General features: G+C 42.3%; 1 protein-coding gene across 2 annotated transcripts in view; it reads left to right on the top strand.

The window, feature by feature from the left end:
- Nucleotides 1-12,757, top strand: part of FBXW4 (F-box and WD repeat domain containing 4) — a 168,656-nt gene extending 155,899 nt beyond the window's left edge. Inside the window, exons 7-8 of one of the 2 annotated variants that reach the window (XM_066600955.1) lie at nucleotides 9,773-9,914; nucleotides 10,073-12,757. In XM_066600955.1, coding sequence (XP_066457052.1) covers nucleotides 9,773-9,914; nucleotides 10,073-10,210 — 280 coding nt within the window. In that variant the 3' untranslated portion in view covers nucleotides 10,211-12,757. The remainder of the gene's footprint in view (nucleotides 1-9,772; nucleotides 9,915-10,072) is intronic. The other variant, XM_066600954.1, reaches the window with a different exon arrangement.
- Nucleotides 12,758-18,444: the final 5,687 nt, after the last annotated feature.

Below are 18,444 nucleotides of genomic sequence, written 5' to 3'. Positions count from 1 at the left end.
GAAAAATGTATATATTTTTAAATGTTTTTCTGCTTTTAATATAAGTAAATACATTTGCTATCACTATGATGGTATTGACTCTCAGAACAAAGTGCATATATAATTTTTACTGTTAAAACATTTAAAGTTTTTCAGTACATTATATGGTAAATTAAACGGTACCATTAAAAATACAACTTCCAAAAAATTAGCTCTTATATAGCTATTTTAGTGGGGAAAAAAAAAAAGCTATGGTTCATGGAAGGTGGGGACGAAAATTTGGTGAAAAATCCTTGACCCTGAAAGAGTTAAAGGTGTTGTCTGGGTGCGTACATTTTTAAAAAATGGATCCAAATGTGCTCAAACAACAAAAGCTGCAGGACTCACCTGTTTGTTCTCCACCTGCCGCAGCCAAAGACTGAGGATCGTGGGAGCTGCAGCGCTGGATCAGTGGGGGAACGCACAGGTGAGTAGAGCTGATTTTATTATGTTTACACATTTGGAGCAGTTTAAAAAGAAACCATCCACACCCGGACAACAGCTTTAGTGGCCCTCAGTCCAGCACATGCGCTCCGGACCCGCTGCTCCAAACTCAGAAGAAGCGGGTAGCAGTGTCATGCTCATTGTGCATGTGACTACCCAGCCAAAACGGGCTTCCACTGTCACATGCTGTTCATGGCATTATAACTCCTGGGAGCACTCACGTGGCCCATGAGTGGCATGTGACCGCTACCAGCTTCTTTGGGGATCAGAGTGGCAGTGACCCGGGATCTTGCCTGGACCGGGGGCCATTGAAGAAGGGGAGTGCAGATTCTCTCTTTATTTTATAACATTCCACCGCCATAGAAATTTTTTGAGTCCTGGAAAAGTCCTTTAAGCTCCCTCTAGTGGTGGCTGCAGGTCAGTGTCTACATGGGCGATTTTTAATCTCGGTATAATATTGCTCCAACCACTATTAAGAAATCTACCAGCACAGAATTCTGGGTCTATTTAGGAAAGTGTTCAAGAATGAATATGTACTTTCCAGTTCAAAGCCCAATTTTGTTTTATGACCTCTTAGGCTGAGTTCTCACACAACGTATTCCCGGTGGAAAGCTCGCGGTTTGACCGCAGAAAAAAAATGTGAGATTTCCGCCAGGAAAGCGCTGCTTCAAAACCCGCGGCACTTAGCTGCGGATTTTGGAGCGCCTTGGCCGCACCCTTACAGTTGCACCTCAGAACTTGACAACAAACTAACACTTTCCCAACACCAGAGTGGTAGTTTGTCATTGGATACTGATATACGTCATGTTGTGGATCCCATTGGTGAAGTCTATGATTACGACCCATGATTTTAAGAAGGGAGATAAGTCTAAGGGCTGTTTATGCCTGATTTTGCGGCGTTTGTGGGGCTTTCTTTAGCCCATACATGTGCAAACCTGGCCAAACATGCTTATAATGTGAATGTAGAGAGGGGAGAAAGCCACTGCCAGCCACCTATGACAGCGGCTTATCTCCCTGAGAGCAAAAGGATTTGGTAGTTCAAAATTCAGTTCCCCAATCCTTATCGCCCTGATGATGGGGGAGAGTCATAGACATTAGACGATCGTATGAAATCTGTGGGTTCTGCCAATAGGCATCTAATATCTATGGCCACCTTAACCATTTCCAATCCACTGTCTGACGTCTAAAGACATTATGATTTAAGGCTGTACAGCTCCGATGTTGGAAGACGTCCGTCGGGATTCTCTTACTGTATATTGCCAGCCTCTCTGCTGTCGGAGCCTATCCAACGTGTCACCTCATGCAGTACTGGCTTTAGCCAGCAGATAGTGCCGTTGTATAACAGCAGAAAAAGAGTAAGTCCCCTAGGAAAACTAGTATACAAATTGGATTGGAAAGGGTTAATAGTAGATGTTCTGTATGTGGTTTATCTATACCCTACGGTAACTGTTATGTGAGCTCCCACAATGCACTGCTCTCTCTGATAACAGGATTATTGCAGAATTTAGCTTTTTGGTCTGTACAGAGAATAAACCCTCATGCTATCACAAAGCAGAATGCTGCATGTAAAGTATTAGGAAGGACGTTCATGATTTATCATGATTTAAGCTGTCTAATAATATAAAGATGTTGTGCAAAAGTGGAGATTTCCTTTAAGTGCGGCCCTGAAAGCAGAGTTCTATTCTTCTCACTACATCTATGCTAATGCCTGCTTGCATCATCCATAAGTGAGGAGCGCTGGCTGCCAGCAATGTGCAGCATCCAGCAGCTCCCAGCTATTGATTGGGTACATTACCACTTAGCACAGAGTCAGTGCGGCTGCACATAAGGTCAAGGGGAACACTTTGTTTACTGTCAGCGTCCTACATTAATGGGAGAAGGACAGGTCGGGTCTCCATAGAATTGATTATCTTTCAGCCATGGGTCTTTTCTGCCAGATACTAATTGGTTTTCCTGCTTTTCACTTATTGGGATAGACAAGATGTCAGACAAGTGAAAGTGATGCCTTCCGATTATAATTTATTAATGCAGATCCCTGTAGAACACTAAACATTCATAGGTAACGGCAGATAATTATTCGCCACCTTATGTAATGCACAAACCACAGCTGGTCATGTCGGAGAGTACAGCGGGGGGTTTGGGGAACCCCAGAATCACAGGAAGTCCTATTTAATTGGTATTATATTAGGATGGCATTGTATTCTAGTAGGACTGTAGCTACTATGGAACAGTAAGTTGGATTGTTTCTCCTCGGGGGGTAACTTATAATTTTTTTTATAGCAGAGGCATGACGCCAAAGATAACTAGAGCGATTTCCCAAAAAATAACATTTATAACAAGCCCAACTGATAAGTTATAAAGTTATATTGGTAATAGTCTGGCACTTTGGTTTGCCACCAGGGCCGGCCTTAGGTTAGATGCAGAATTTTTTTTTGGGTGTGTACTGCCCCCTGGCATAAGAAATAAAGATATATATTACACTGATTGGCAGTCTAGATACAGCACACACATACCAGAACAGCTTAGTCAATAGATATTGTACTTGAACCAAGCTCATAACATGAATACAGCACAAACCCGCCTTAGTACTTGCATACAATACCAGGACCAAGCTCACAACATAAATACAGTACCAGGATAAAGCTTAGTACATAAATACAGCACCAGAACCAAGCCTATCACATAAATACAGAACTAATCAACATAAGAACATAGATATAATACCAGAACCAAACTCATTACATAAATACAGCAGCAGAATTAAGTAATTGTGTTGCAGGGGCATTGATAGGCTGACAATGAAGCCTTGGAGCATCAAAGGCCTTGAGAAAGAGCCAGGGATATAATTCATGTAACTTCACAAGGGGCTGCAGAGGACGAGAGATAGTCCACTTGGTCAGGTGGACTTAGGGGGGATGAACACTTCCAGCCTACATCTGCCTGGTACCCCCTCAAAGCTAGTAGCTGGCACCCTTTATGACTGCAGTGGTCACACATGTGAACCACCGTTCTTGAAATGTAATGGATTCTGTTCAGGAACCAAGTAGAGAGCATCGTGCACGTTTGCAGTCACCTTCCACTGAAAACCGTGGAACAGCTGGTGTCAGGGCCCCGTGGCAAAGATGAAAATGGGCTTTCGCCCATTACAGGGCAGGGAGGCCTAGTGTTTTTTTTTTTCCCCCATCCTGTTGTTTTATTACTTCAGTCAATAAAGCCTCATGCGTATGGGGCAAAGTGAGCAGCGGATTCCGCGCTTGTCAGCAGGCGTGGGCGATTTGCTGCTCAATGTGGCCATTGATGTGTGTGGAGATGCCTCTCTCCACGCACACCAGCAAATTTTATTTGCGGCCGCTACGTGCCAAAATAAAATCGCAGTATGCTTTATTTTTATCGCAGATACGCAGGGACGGCTTCCATTGAAATCAATGGGAGCCATTCCTGCCATGGCACTTCTACAATGAGCATTTCAGAAGTTTCGCGGATCTGCATCATCACCTAGGCACATCTGCATACAGAAGAAGATTCATCTGACAGGTACGCAGGGTCGCCGGCAGCGGGCACGGGAGGATTCCATGCGGGATTTCAATTTGCGCTAGTAATTGGCATGCCCACAGCAGTCAGTGCCCCCTCAAATTGCACATGCATTTCATTGCAAGTGACATTTGTGCTGAAATGACTATCGGCCATCAGCTCACTTATGACCAGAGCTTGAGCGATAGCAAGTAGCAGTAGTGTCACAGCTGGGGACAAGCTCATAACCTGAGTAGTGGCTGTGGGTCAGATTCACACCCAGTGAGAAGGTTATAAATGATTTATTTTCATTAGTAATGACCGAACTTTCTGTATTTACAAAGGGACACACTGATAGTGAGATAGCATCTTCGCTTAGAAACCCTCCAGTACAGGAGCTGATGAAGCAGAGCCAATGCAACGCGTCCCTTCTGCAATGAGAAGCTACTTAAAATGCTATTGATCCACACACAAAGGGCTACTTTGGGATTTCCTGCTTCTCAACTGCGCTTGATCTAAGAGCGAAGGAAATATTATCAATACAGTAAGTTCCTTCTCTGTGGAACGTGTCTTCCTCAAGGAGCAATCTGCTGGGGCTGTAGGGAGGACCAATGCTTTTTGGCACAAAGTTATCAAAGATTACTATGTGCTTCTCGCCCTTTACTACAATATATGAAAAGAAACACAACTGTCTTCTCTCCAAATAAACCAAATATTTTAAAATATTCCAGTTTTCACATTGGATACTAGAGCAGTCAAAATTGGGAGACCGTTTTGTAGCTCACTAGTCTGCTTTGCTGTATAGACTGAGACTGAATGAACAGAGTCATGTCATCATTTTTCAGCTCTATTGTCCTTCTGGAGGCTTAGCTAAGGGCCCTTTTACACGGGACAACCTGTCTGATGTAGATGCCTGATAGGCTGTCCCAGGGATGGTCATCCCTGTGCTTTTACATAGGAATGATCATCGCTTAATGAGTGGAGGTGGAGTGCGACAGAGGTTGTTTAAGGCCACTGCCTCCATCCACACAGTAAACAGTCGTTTACAACTGGGTCATTCCGTGTCTGTTCAACCAACGCTCCCAGTCGACCATCTCAGATTTCAATGAAACTTTGCACAAAGATACACCCTGACCCTAAACTAAGATAGCCAGAATATTAGGTTTCAAAGTGCTTTGCTTCCCGAGCTACAGGTCTTAATCTAGGGGGTTGTCATGTGATTACAGCGCGCAACCTGAAAAAAGGGGCGATTTCAATCCATTGCCAAGCCAGTTCCAATGACTCTAGAGCAATGAAACTTCACACACTAGGAGAACTTTTGGTGCTGAATCCAGCTAAGCTACTCAGACTGCCACTCTTATCATCATTCTGCCACCACTGCATGTCAAAGTAGCTGAAAAATTCTATCGCGCAAAATAAAACTCATATTTTAAGCAGTAATAACTCCTAATCAATGCAATCCAACTCAGCTCTGAATTTATCAATGTGTACTCCATAGAAATGGTTCTCATTATTCCCATTATGGACCCAAAAGGATGCATAGCTCTTAAGATACAATGAGTCAAAAATGGCAAAAAACACTTTTTTGCTAATTTTTCTCTTTTTCAAAGGCAAAAATCGGAATGTACTCCATTTTTATTTTTTTTCATTTTTGTTCTATTTGGAAGAGAATTTTTTGCTCTACAAGATTCGATATTTTTCATTTTGTTCCCAGACCTTCTAGATGGGAAAATATCAATGCCTGTGAAGGTCCTATGCACTCGCGGAGGTCAAATAATAAAATAAGTGTAAGTTTTGCATGGATGTATAATTAGTTTAGAAATCATGAGAAGGTAAATTATTTTTGGAATAAGACAACTTTTTGTGCTCAAGAAACTTATGTGATCAAAAATTCCATGGCGAGTTCAGGTGAGCCCCAAGCTTTGGCCTAAGATGGTCAGAATATCATTGAGTGTTGCATAATGATTGTGGTATATTACAGTGATCACTGGGCTTATTTAGCACTCTATCCATATTGAATACTAAGATTATCTAAGGCTAGCATTTGTGTAATAAATAACTAGTTATTCATGCTAGCCTTAGATAATCTTAGTATTCAATATGGATAGAGTGCTAAATAAGCCCAGTGATCACTGTAATATACCACAATCATTATGCAACACTCAATGATATTCTGACCATCTTAAAGGGGTTGTCCCGCGGCAGCAAGTGGGTCTATACACTTCTGTATGGCCATATTAATGCACTTTGTAATGTACATTGTGCATTAATTATGAGCCATACAGAAGTTATAAGAAGTTTTTCACTTACCTGCTCCGTTGCTGGCGTCCTCGTCTCCATGGTTGCCGTCTAATTTTCGCCGTCTAATGGCCAAATTAGACGCGCTTGCGCACTCCGGGTCTTCTTATCTTCTCAATGGGGCTCCGTGTAGCTCCGCCCCGTCACGTGCCGATTCCAGCCAATCAGGAGGCTGGAATCGGCAATGGACCGCACAGAAGCCCTGCGGTCCACGGAGGGAGAAGATGCCGGCGGCCATCTTCACCGGGTAAGTAAGAAGTCACCGGAGCGCGGGGATTCAGGTAAGCGCTGTCCGGTGATCTTTTTTAACCCCTCCATCGGGGTTGTCTCGCGCCGAACGGGGAGGGAGTTGAAAAAAAAAAAAAACCCTGTTTCGGCGCGGGACAACCCCTTTAAGCCAAAGCTTGTGGCTCACCTGAACCCGCCATGCAATTTTTGATCACATAACTAGTTATTTATTACACAAATGCTAGCCTTGGATAATCTTAGTATCCAATATGGATAGAGTGCTAAATAAGCCTAGTGATCACTGTAATATACCACAATCATTATGCAACACTCAATGATATTCTGACCATCTTAGGCCAAAGCTTGTGGCTCACCTGAACTCGCCATGCAATTTTTAATCACATAAGTTTCTTGAGCACAAAAAGTTGTCTTATTCCAAAAATAATTTACCTTCTCATGATTTCTAAACTAATTATACATCCATGCAAAACTTACACTTATTTTATTATTTGACCTCTGCGAGTGCATAGGCCCTTCACAGGCATTGATATTTTCCCATCTAGAAGGTCTGGGAACAAAATGAAAAACATCGAATCTTGTAGAGCAAAAAATTCTCTTCCAAATAGAACAAAAATGAAAAAAAATAAAAATGGAGTACATTCCGATTTTTGCCTTTGAAAAAGAGAAAAATTAGCAAAAAAGTGTTTTTTGCCATTTTTGACTCATTGTATCTTAAGAGCTATGCATCCTTTTGGGTCCATAATGTGAATAATGAGAACCATTTCTATGGAGTACACATTGATAAATTCATAGCTGAGTTGGATTGCATTGATTATGAGTTATTACTGCTTAAAATATGAGTTTTATTTTGCGCGATAGAATTTTTCAGCTACTTTGACATGCAATGGTGGCAGAATGATGATAAGAGTGGCAGTCTGAGTAGCTTAGCTGGATTCAGCACCAAAAGTTCTCCTAGTGTGTGAAGTTTCATTGCTCTAGAGTCATTGGAACTGGCTTGGCAATGGATTGAAATGGCCACTTTTTTCAGGTTGCGCGCTGTAATCACATGACAACCCCCTAGATTAAGACCTGTAGCTCGTGAACCAAAGCACTTTGAAGCCTAATATTCTGGCTATCTTAGTTTAGGGTCAGGGTCTATCTTTGTGCAAAGTTTCATTGAAATCTGAGATGGTCGACCGGGAGCGTTGGTTGAACTGACACGGAATGACCCAACTTCTTGTTTATACAGACCATTCATTCAGTTTTTATGCATGCATAAACTGAATGACGAGAGAACAAATTCTCGTTCATTGTTCAGTTGGTGCATTTAGACTGAACGACAATCGCTCAGATTCTTTCTGGATTGTGGGAATCTGAACAATTTATTGGCCCGTGTAAAAAAAAAGAAAAAGAGAGCGCTATGGCAGGATAGTTGTACTAATACAGATAGGACTGTATACATAACCCCTGCCATTCCCTGGTGTCTGGGGGGAGTGGCTGTAGTTCATGACTTTCTGGAGACTGCACTAATACAGGCCTAGAGAGTAGCTGAATTAAATGGGGCTGAGCTGCAAAAACTCCCAACTTCAAGACAGTTCTAACATAGAAAAAAGAGAAATGTCCATCAGGTTCAGCCTATTACCCCCCAATGTTGATCCAGAAGAAGGCAAATCGCCAGATGCTTCAGTCAGCAGTGAACACCGCTTCTTGGTGGTTAAACAGAGGAAGAAAGGGAGGGGGGGGAGGGGTTAACAGCCAAAGGCCTAGTACAAATAAAAAAAAAACCACACATGCAGTATCACTGTAATCATCATAACCCATTTAATTACCTCCATATTGTCACTTCACCAAACTCACTATAGCAAGACCAATATTACCAATAATAACACTATATTATATATGCCAAATACCACCACACCACAATCATTTCTTATCACCATACTGGTAGTGAATGAACACCACTGCAGAGATCAATGTTACCAATAACAGTATGTGAAAGCCAAATTATACCCCCAGACTCTGACCATTTAATACCATCACACTGTTATTGAATAAAACACTATACAAAGACCAATATTATCCTCATACACTGATAATATTGTGGCCTATACCAGCTATACACAGGCTCTCTGTAGGCCTTATAATTGCTTACAGTACCATTCTATCCAGTAATCACAAATGACGTCCTCCTTGACTGAAGTGGTTCACTTTCCCTTTTCTTCTCCATCTGACCCAGACTGCCATAATGTCTTTTCCCAGTTACAGTTTGTTTCTGCCAAATTACATATAGACAACTTTAGCTCCTTAATTTTGCAGCTACCTACCTTGGTTTTCCACATCACCTATACAGTCTTCCTAACCACAGTGTCCCAGATAGTAATTAATGCCACCCTTAGTACCCCACACACAGTAATACTATCCCCTTTTTTTATGTTTCCTGTAGACCTTGCACAGTAAGTGCCACTTTTCGTGCCCCCCTCCCAAAGTACAAGTGCCTCAATTTAATAATCATGTCTTCTTTATTCCACAGACTCAGTAATAATGTCCCTCATTTCCATAATGGCCCAATTCCATAATAATGCTTATGTCGTGACCCGATTCCTTAATAATGCCCCATGTCGTGGCCCGACTCCGTAATAATGTCCGATGTCGTGGCCCGATTCCGTAATGATGCCCCATGTAATGGGCCAATTCCGTAATGATCCCCCCCAGTTAGTGCCCCTTATTTTAGCCCCATTTGTAATAATGACCCTTCTCTATGCCCCATTCCCTAATACTGTTCCTCATGTGCTGTAAAATAAAAAAAAACAGCTACACTCTCCTCTGCTGCTGCTTCTGGCTTCTGCACTAAGCACCGCTGAGGTCCTCCACAGACTTCCGTAACCATGTGATCATACTCAACCTAACCAAAGCTGTCGTGGTCGCATCTCATCGGTGCTTACTGCAGAGGCTGGGAATCGAGAGCACCAGCAGCAGCGATGAATATGGCTGTTTTTTAGTTTAGTATTGAATTTTTGGGAGGAAAGTATAACTCATGGGCTGACCGCCTAGTCAGTATATCCGCTCCTGCATGAGTCCTGTGACCTGATCTGTTAGGAGTCAATGGCTGATCCGCTGTTGGATATCGCCCCGCTCCGTACACTCTCATCTGTGATATCTCCCTGTGTTTGGGAGTGTACAGGAGCTACAATACATTAATGACCAAACCAAAGCTGTTTGCATCAATATATTACAAAAGTGACAATGCCTTACTGTCCATTTCTTGTCACATCAGGAGGTGTGTCAACGAATGGGAGGAGCCCCATGACAGCGCATTGTACTGCATACAAAGTGACGGGAACAATATGATAGCCAGTGGATCCTCATACTATGGCGTCATCAGACTGTGGGACAAAAGAATGAATCGCTGTTTACAGGTAAGACCAGAGAAGTGATGGGAATAGAAGTACGGTTTCCTGAGAGCGGAAACGTTTTTCTTGGGTACCCCCATGTGAATGAGGTTGGGATTCCCTGGGATTTATTGTATATATTTGACTTGTGGTAATTTTTTTTTCTCCTTTTTTTTCCCTTGAAGTCCTTCTCCTTATCATCACCCACCAGCAGCCCAGTGTATTGCCTTCGCTTCAATACATCACATCTCTACGCAGTCCTGGCTACATCGCTGCACCGCCTGGACTTCACAGTCTACAGAAACCAATTTACAGCCTTGTAGTACTGAAGAATATGGGCAAGCGCAATATCTCAGGCCAATATCGCGTTTGCAAAATCGTGATGGTTCTTCGCGACAAAATTGCGTCACATTGCTGAACAATCTATTTTCACATGTGGTTGTCACACGCGTGAAAATCAGATGTGCGATGTACATGTGCGATGTGTTTGGGGTTTTGTTTGCAAAAAATGGGCGAGATTTCTGTGGACTTGCAGAAAAATAGAACAAACCGCAAGAGAAAAATTACGTAAGTAAATAGACCCTTTGAAAACAATTGGGCTTATTTACATGTGAGTTTTGCGTACCTTGCAACGCACAAAACGCGCATTGGAAAATCGCAAGTCTAAATACACACTAAGACCTTTTTTAACATAAACAACATCCCTAAAGGTGAAAAATCATAAATATAATTTTAGCCCCCATGATAAGAGACCTTAAGGTATATTTAGTGCATCCCGACAAGCCTTCTTTATAGAGCTTCCCCATCCTTAAAGACATTGTCCTGTGTAAATAAAGCTTACTTTAGGCCCTGTTCACATCTGTGCTGGGTACTGGAGCTTTCGTCTGAGAAAATACTGGGAGGTGTGCCAGAAACCCAGCAAGCCCCATTAAGGTTAGTGGGGTCTGCCAGGCGCCATCCGTCATGTGCATGTGTCAGATCTGGCACTTTCGACATTTTTATTGTTTGGCACCTATGACCACGCCAATCAAGAGATGCCATCACAGAGATGTAAACAAGGTCTTACTGTGTAATCAGCAAAGCGGTTGTCTGCCGCCTTTTTCAATGATGACCTATCAGATACGTCATCAACAGTTGGACAGGATCCACCACTCAGCTGATCATCTGGCCCGCTGTCGAGGCTGGAATTTGTCATCAGCGTATAGGGGAGGAAGTGCATGCTCTGCTACAACACTTCCTGCTTCTCTCCTGGAGGACTGGACATCCTGACCAATAGAGAAGCACGAAGTGCCATAGCAGCTCTCCTATAGATTTTAATGGGAGTGAAGCCGGCTCATGCACTTCCTGTGCTGACGGCTAATGACTGTGCCCAGCTGATGGATGGGGGTCCCAAGCGATGGACCCCCATCCATCAACTACTGCTGGCCTATCCAGTGAAGAAGAGGGTAGACAACCTCTTTAACTCTGTTTCTCGCATTATAACACTTTTTGTTAAGTTATTGGGACATCACAGTAGCGGGGGTCCATGAGCTAAAATTCCCACTAATTCCAAAAGTCAAGGGGCCAGAGCACTTTCTGTCACGTGGCTACTTTAGAAGCTGCACTAATTTTGGTGGGTCCGTGCATTGACGGCAACAAAATCATTGGTTCCAATATGGAAAGCCATGTGACCAGAGAACCTCAAATTGCGGAGCGTTTCTGAGTATTTTGTAGAATAAAAATTGATGATTATATATAGTGGTACATTGAACACAATGAATTTTTCTTCTTTTTACATAAAAATGTATTTTCTTCCAAGATTTCTACAAATGTTATTATGGAAACCTCTTTTGCTGTCTGGATTATGTCTAGACTACTCACCCAGGACTTCGCACGACATGTCAACTTTGCTTTATTTTTATCAAATGTGGTAAAAAGTTTTTATTCCTCTATATAGTAGCGGCGGGCGAGATATAAACCTATTTTTATATTAGGATTTACCACTTTCACGTCAATATTTAATGTACATTATTTAATTATGCCATTAAATGTTTCAGATTTCGTTTCCTCAATGAATGTGTTAAATTGTTGTAGATTTAACTAAGGAGTTAGTAAGGGAGGTTGACAAGCAATCCACCGCTCCCTCTAGCGAGTAGCTTCCAACCTGGAATTGGAGGTGTTTTGGGCCTTGGAAACATCACTCTTAGGGGCCCTTCACACGGGGCAGGATGGTTCCGCAACACACGGCAGAATTCGGCATTGTGCGGAAAATTTTAGACCAAAATCTGCAGATTTTGATGTGGAATTGAAAATTGCTTTATCCTTTTGTGGGATATCAAGGTTATTCATTCATCGGAAGGGCTCGGAATCTCTCGACATACAACCCAGTGCTTGGTCTGGTCATTAACCGTCTTTATTGCTCTAAGGTTTGTGTCACCGATAACAAGGCTGTTGTTTCGAAAGTTGTATTGTGCATCACCAATTCCCGGTATCAAGTACAAGGATGTCCCCTCGGCATCATGCTGCAGTGGAGGTTACTCATCTATAAGGTACTTTTTTAATGTTGAAGGGTTTCGGTCATATTTATTAATAATTATACACAAGGTTTGGCACAAAGATTCAGCTTTATGGACTGCCTTGTAGGCCTCATGCACCTCCTGATGTCCTAATGTGGCTATATACAAAACTGAGCCTTAATATGACCCTACGCATGAGGCCTGAGAATGCAGCTGTATGTGGAGGTTTTGTATCCTTTTCTTCGTTTCACCTGTTTTATATACATAGGTTAGAATTGGCTTTCAATGACTGGATTTATTTACATATGTTGGTGTGATACAATATAAAGGATTGGATACCTGCAAAGCTGAACGTTTCGAGGCTTGGAAGTGAATACCAATAAAACAAAAATAAATATTACCTGATATGATTAATTTTTTTCCCAATTCTTCTCATGTTCTTCGACTAAGAATGGATAGACAGCCTCCTCCGTAGAGTGCCCCATAGTTATGGCATTGATCAGTCATACATCAATTTACTGGTCTTCCCGCATCATTAATTGTTAGGCGAGTAATTGGGTAAGAGCCATTACAATGGGGCTTCATTATTCCTGAAACTCTTTCCATCCGGAATACGTCGGACGCTTCATGGGCTCCTATAGGAGCTAATGACAGTGGCCGGAGAAGGGAGGTGGGAGGGAGTTTAGCAGTGTGACTGCTAAACTCTTTCCCCTTCTCTTCTCCCCTCCGGCTGTTTGCAATGGGAGAGGGCGGGACGGGGGTGAAGCAAGCTCCGCTCCTCCCATTGCTGGCTGTGGACAAGGGGCGGGGTTGCTTAGCTCCATCCCCATCCTGCCCACTCCCATTGCAAACAGCTGGAGGGAGGAGGTACGCCGGGGAGGCAACGGCATTGCAGCCTCGGCGTACATGTGCCCAAGGCCTGTGCCACCTGAACGGGCGCACAAATGTTAGATTTATGCCCCCGTTCACGCATTTTTACGGCGTCTGCGGGCGCACGTTGAAACACCTACGGCCGTGTAAAAGAGGCCTTAAGCTGCATTTACCAGGACGGATTATCGGGCCTGAACATTTGTTTCCCCAATGATCAACCCAAATGTGAAAAGATCAGTTGCTGCTCATTCATCAGGTGATCTGATGGGTTAGGAGACCATAAACATATTCACTGGTCGGTTGAGATGCAATGTTGACTAATAAACCGTTCAATCAGGAAAAATGTTCGTATTCATGATCAATGGTCTCCATGAGCCTCTCATTTGGCATGTGTGACTGGCAGTGAACCAGTGACTGTCAACTGGAGCTCGTTCTAAACTTGACAAACTTCTCAAGTCTGCAAGGAAGTTTCACATAACTCCTCTTGTTTCACGAGTGTATTTATCAACACAAAAATACAACAGAACGCCACAGGGCAATCTATATTAATTTCGAATATTCAACACAAATGACCCTTTCTTACATTTTGCATGAGCAAAATGGGGGAAGTTGTCTTGAAATGTTCTGTGCTTGCCTATAAAGTCCTGTAAAGGAGCTCATTATTCTACACATATATTGAATAAAAATGAAATTTTTAGGATTTGCAAAATAGGGTTTCTGGGGATGTTTGGCTGCGGGGAAAAGAAGGATGAGTCAAACACTGTATATTCTGAAAAAACAGAAAAATGCAGGGAAAACCTGCTGCAGTCTGCAAGAGAACTACAACTTGGAAGTTACTTTCCAGAAAGAAATGCAGCCAAATATATGCAGAAATGACTTGAGAACTGTTGTAAGCATGACTATTAAAAATGTAAGTGTCTACATATTCCAAAGTGATCTATCCATGTAGACGCATAGTAGCTTCAAGTCAGATGAAGGCTGTCAAAATCAATGTAAGAGGTCCCCTGAAAATAGTTTCTGGAAATAGTCCTATTCAGTTTCTAAGCTTGTGACTGCCAACTTATCATTCATCGCTTCTTAACTCTCAGCTCAGCATAGATGAGGAGTAGTTTTCCCAAGCACCATAATCCTTGTGTGGTTTCAAGAACACCCCTCAGCCCTAAAATTCTTCCGATAGATGGTTGTGAAACCTGTTCTCGCTTATCTGCTAAAATATGGCTTATCATGGTTTGGAGCTTCTCTGCAAATGGACCTCCTTGATCTACTCGATGTAGAATATCTTTTTGTCTAGAAGCGAATGTGGGAGAATTTAAAAGATCCAAGGACAAGTTTCTCAAAAACAGGATACCATTGACAAGACCAAATAGTGTGGAGCTCGAGATCCATCATGTGAAGTTGTCCGCTATTGTCAAGAGGTCAGACGTAAGGGAACAAGCAGTCACCTGAAACAGGAGCTAATCAGATCACCTTTGAATAAAGGCAGTTTTCCTTCCTTATCTTAGTCAAGAGTGTAACGTGACTCCTAAGATGAATTGCATTTAGCTATCTGGCCTCTCCGCTTTGGGGCAATATAAACATCTGTAGAAAAGAAAAATACAAATAACTTTACTCCTTCCCAATATTGAAGTGTTTTTTGCTAAAGTGTCTGAAGTATTTGAGTAGACATGTCACAGTTCTATCAGATAAAGCGGTGGTTTTGCCTTAAACCTTTGTATTTTACCCCTGTAGAGTCCATGGATGGTCACACGTCCCATCATTTGTCAAGCAGACTTGCCTTCATGATATCTGGGGATTCAGCTCAATGTGAACGTAGATGCATTACTTAATGGTCTGCTGCTCACGATTAGCTTTTTTAAGTCACCTATAAAAGAAAGAAAGAACATAGTGGAAGTGGGACAGCCCTGAAAAGACATCAAAGGAAAACATGTAGCCCATGCAAGTCAATGGATTGTTTAATGGTAAAAGTTGTGGGTAGTTTTCACACACTTTTCAAAGAGCTAAGACAAGCTGCGTATTTTGCATAGTACAGCAAACTTTGGACTACACTTATATGAGTGGAAAGACTATTATATAGACACACCAGACTTGTGGTGCTATTTTCGGTTTGAGGGCAGTTGGTCCAAGATTTCTTGTCCTTTCATAAGTTTGTCCAAGGAAAAACCTGTCCGGGTGGGCAATCCATCCAATCTCTATTTGTCCTATATATCACTCTGCCCAACCTAGATTTTATCCACTTAGCATTGAAAACGCAAAAGTGATTCTGAGCCACCACGCCTGTTTGCTCCTTAATGGCAAGGGCAAATTTTAGAGATGTGATATGTCATTAACGCCGCAAATTCTCACATGGTTTTTAGCCACATATTGTACTTCATTTAGCTGGTATAACTTTTATGATGACTCCGCTGTGGAATCCCCCTCAATGCTCTGGCATTGAGGGTGAGGGGATTCTGCCACGGTCTTTTCTGTCTCTACTTCCGCACCACCTGGTGTGGACTCAGAGGCAGGGAAGCCACTGCAGATTTTCGGTGGAATGTCCACGTCTTTTTTTCTTAAGTATGGCATAAAGTAGCAATGGCGAAATGTCAAATCTCTTAATGGATGAGGAAAGCAATTGGACGAAATGTCCTAGTGGACAAGGAAAGCAATGGACAAAATCTATGGAGTGGACGAAAAAAAAATTGGACGAACCGTATTTTCGAATCCTTTTAGACTGAGCAATTTGCTCCAGTAGTTAGCGCCAGTCAAGGAGATTGGTGCTCATCTTCTGGGACTTTACAAAGGCCGATTCAGACTTCTGGGCATAGTGTGCTAGTAGACTTTTGTGGGTCATGGGCCTTTTTCCAATGGCTCTTGCCTCCACATCCCCAATTCAAGCAAGGCTCCAGGAGGTGGAGAAAGTCATAGATGCTTTGCACCATATAGGGCACATCCATTAGCTTTTCGCCCTAATTTTGCTTCTCAAGTGGTGACATCTGGCTACATCAAATGCATTGGAAGAAATGGCCACATTGAAGTTTCTTCTGCCATGTGCACAGTTTCCTTTTGGATTAGGGTATAAAGCTTACAGGCGTATGCACAACTACTCCATGCACTGCGGAGTGTTTTTTTTTTCCTTTAAAATCAATGGTTTTGTTTCATCCCGTTACTCGGACGTGATTATCATGGCCGTAGAACGGGACTAAGACATACCAAAGTGAAGAAGCCCTAAGAAAGTAATGCATTACCACTGTGGCACTCTGCCTGGTATATTTTCTCTGCGGGTGAACTTGAGCATACAGTATGAAAAGTTTTATATGTATACAGTTAAAAGAAACTCATGCACTTAAAGTTTACCTTTATTATAAATGGCAACAAAAATACTTCTAGTTGTGTATCTGATGCCATTACCGGGTCTTCATTAGTTTTAACAGGTATAACCTCCTTATTTAGCTATGACTGGGGATGTATACAGTAGCAACCTGATGGTTATTTTAGTGGAGGACTTTTTTTGAGCATCATTATACAGATGAAATCTCTATGTAATGTGGAGTAATTTAGAACATTTTTACTTAACCTCAGTCCCCAAGTATCATGCCAACAGGTCGTGTTGTCAAAGTTTCTCAAAGTGATTTTCCCATTTGGGACTACAGGAATGGGGGTCACCTAGCCCACCTACGTATATTTGATATACTGTGACAGCTGCCATGTAGAGGAGTCTTAGTAAAGAGCTGTCCACACTTGTGGTTTCATAAGCTGCATAGAATTTTAAGTAGCCCCCATTCCTAGGAAAACAATAAAGCGGTATGCAGATAACAGACCACCCGCTGTTCTCGGCATACAGTGAAGGGAGACACATTTGCACGCAAATCAAGCTAATAAGCTACTAATGGGCATTAAGGCCCTTTTACACACAATGATTGCTCAACAGCCATATTGTGAGCGATAATTGTTGCATGTATATGTGCCCATCTTTCACTTTTCTGCCGAACAATGATTATATGTTTGGCATAAAAGCCATCGTTCGGCAGAAGAGCTAATAGCAGGGACTTCATGCTGTGTTCTCTAAATATAGCTCCCGGCGGCTCACATGCATTAATAAGCTATTAATTGGCATTAGTAACAATTAGTAGTTTATACAAAATGATGGCTCAAACTGTCATTCAAGCAATCTTTTGAACAAATTTTAAGCGATCATCTTTGCATGTAAATGGGGCTGTAAATTGCGGTCAAACAAAAGACCTATATTGACTAGCCAAATGACATCAATTAAAGAGAGCGAGCAAGCAAGAGTAGTGCTGTTCTAGAGACCAGAGCGAAAAGTCCTCATGTGTATCTTTACAGAAATGTGGGTTCCTTGGGAGATGCAATGTGTAAATACTTGTGACATGACAGACGTAGAAAACCCAGAGCAGTGGAAGTTTGGTCGTAGGTTGGATTTGACTTTGCTACTGTAAACATCAATGTAAGTCACTTGTGAATGGAACTTGTGCGATTTGGCTGTTCTTCCAAGACGTAATGTTGCAGTACACATCACAGTGTAGCCATAGCCTAAGGGGGGAATTATATAGGATTTTCTTTTAAACCCAATTCCGGCTTTAAAAACTGAAGAAAGAAAAATCAAACCCTAACGACCCTGTCCATGCATTTCACAAATAGCACACAGACCCAATATAGCTCTACACACAAGTGATTTGGCCCATATAAAAAAAACTGCAGCATGTCCTATTCTGGACTCTTTTATGGACGAGAGTAGGACATGCAAATTTGCACTTTCCAACATATTGGACACAAATGGTGAGTCTTGGGCACAACTCCCACTCAGTCTCTAAATATGGCCTTAGACTGGAGAAACTACCCTCACAGTGTACTGCTCCAGAGCCCTTGTGGTGCATCCTGTCAGTGCTTCCAGCAAAATATCAAATGCAACAACATGATTGTCAATATCATTGATATTAGTCTGATGTGGGTCCACATATTTGTAAAGCCGATGATGTGAAGCACACACACCGGTAGCTGTGCTCCCCACTTGGATTTCCTGTCGCTGCTGCCCTTTTCATTCCTGTGTGTTGACTGATCCGTCTCTGTTGATTTTCAGTTGTAACACTGCTGTAGGTCTCGTCTCTGGCTGAGGGGAATCTCCACTGCTGGAACATGATGCGGCAATGATTAATCACCAATTCGTGGGCTGGCGTTCATCCATACTTGTATGTAGT

This window comes from Eleutherodactylus coqui, chromosome 4 (genome assembly GCF_035609145.1).
Source record: "Eleutherodactylus coqui strain aEleCoq1 chromosome 4, aEleCoq1.hap1, whole genome shotgun sequence".
NCBI classification, from domain to species: Eukaryota; Metazoa; Chordata; class Amphibia; order Anura; family Eleutherodactylidae; genus Eleutherodactylus; species Eleutherodactylus coqui.
This window is presented reverse-complemented; position numbering and strand designations above follow the sequence as displayed.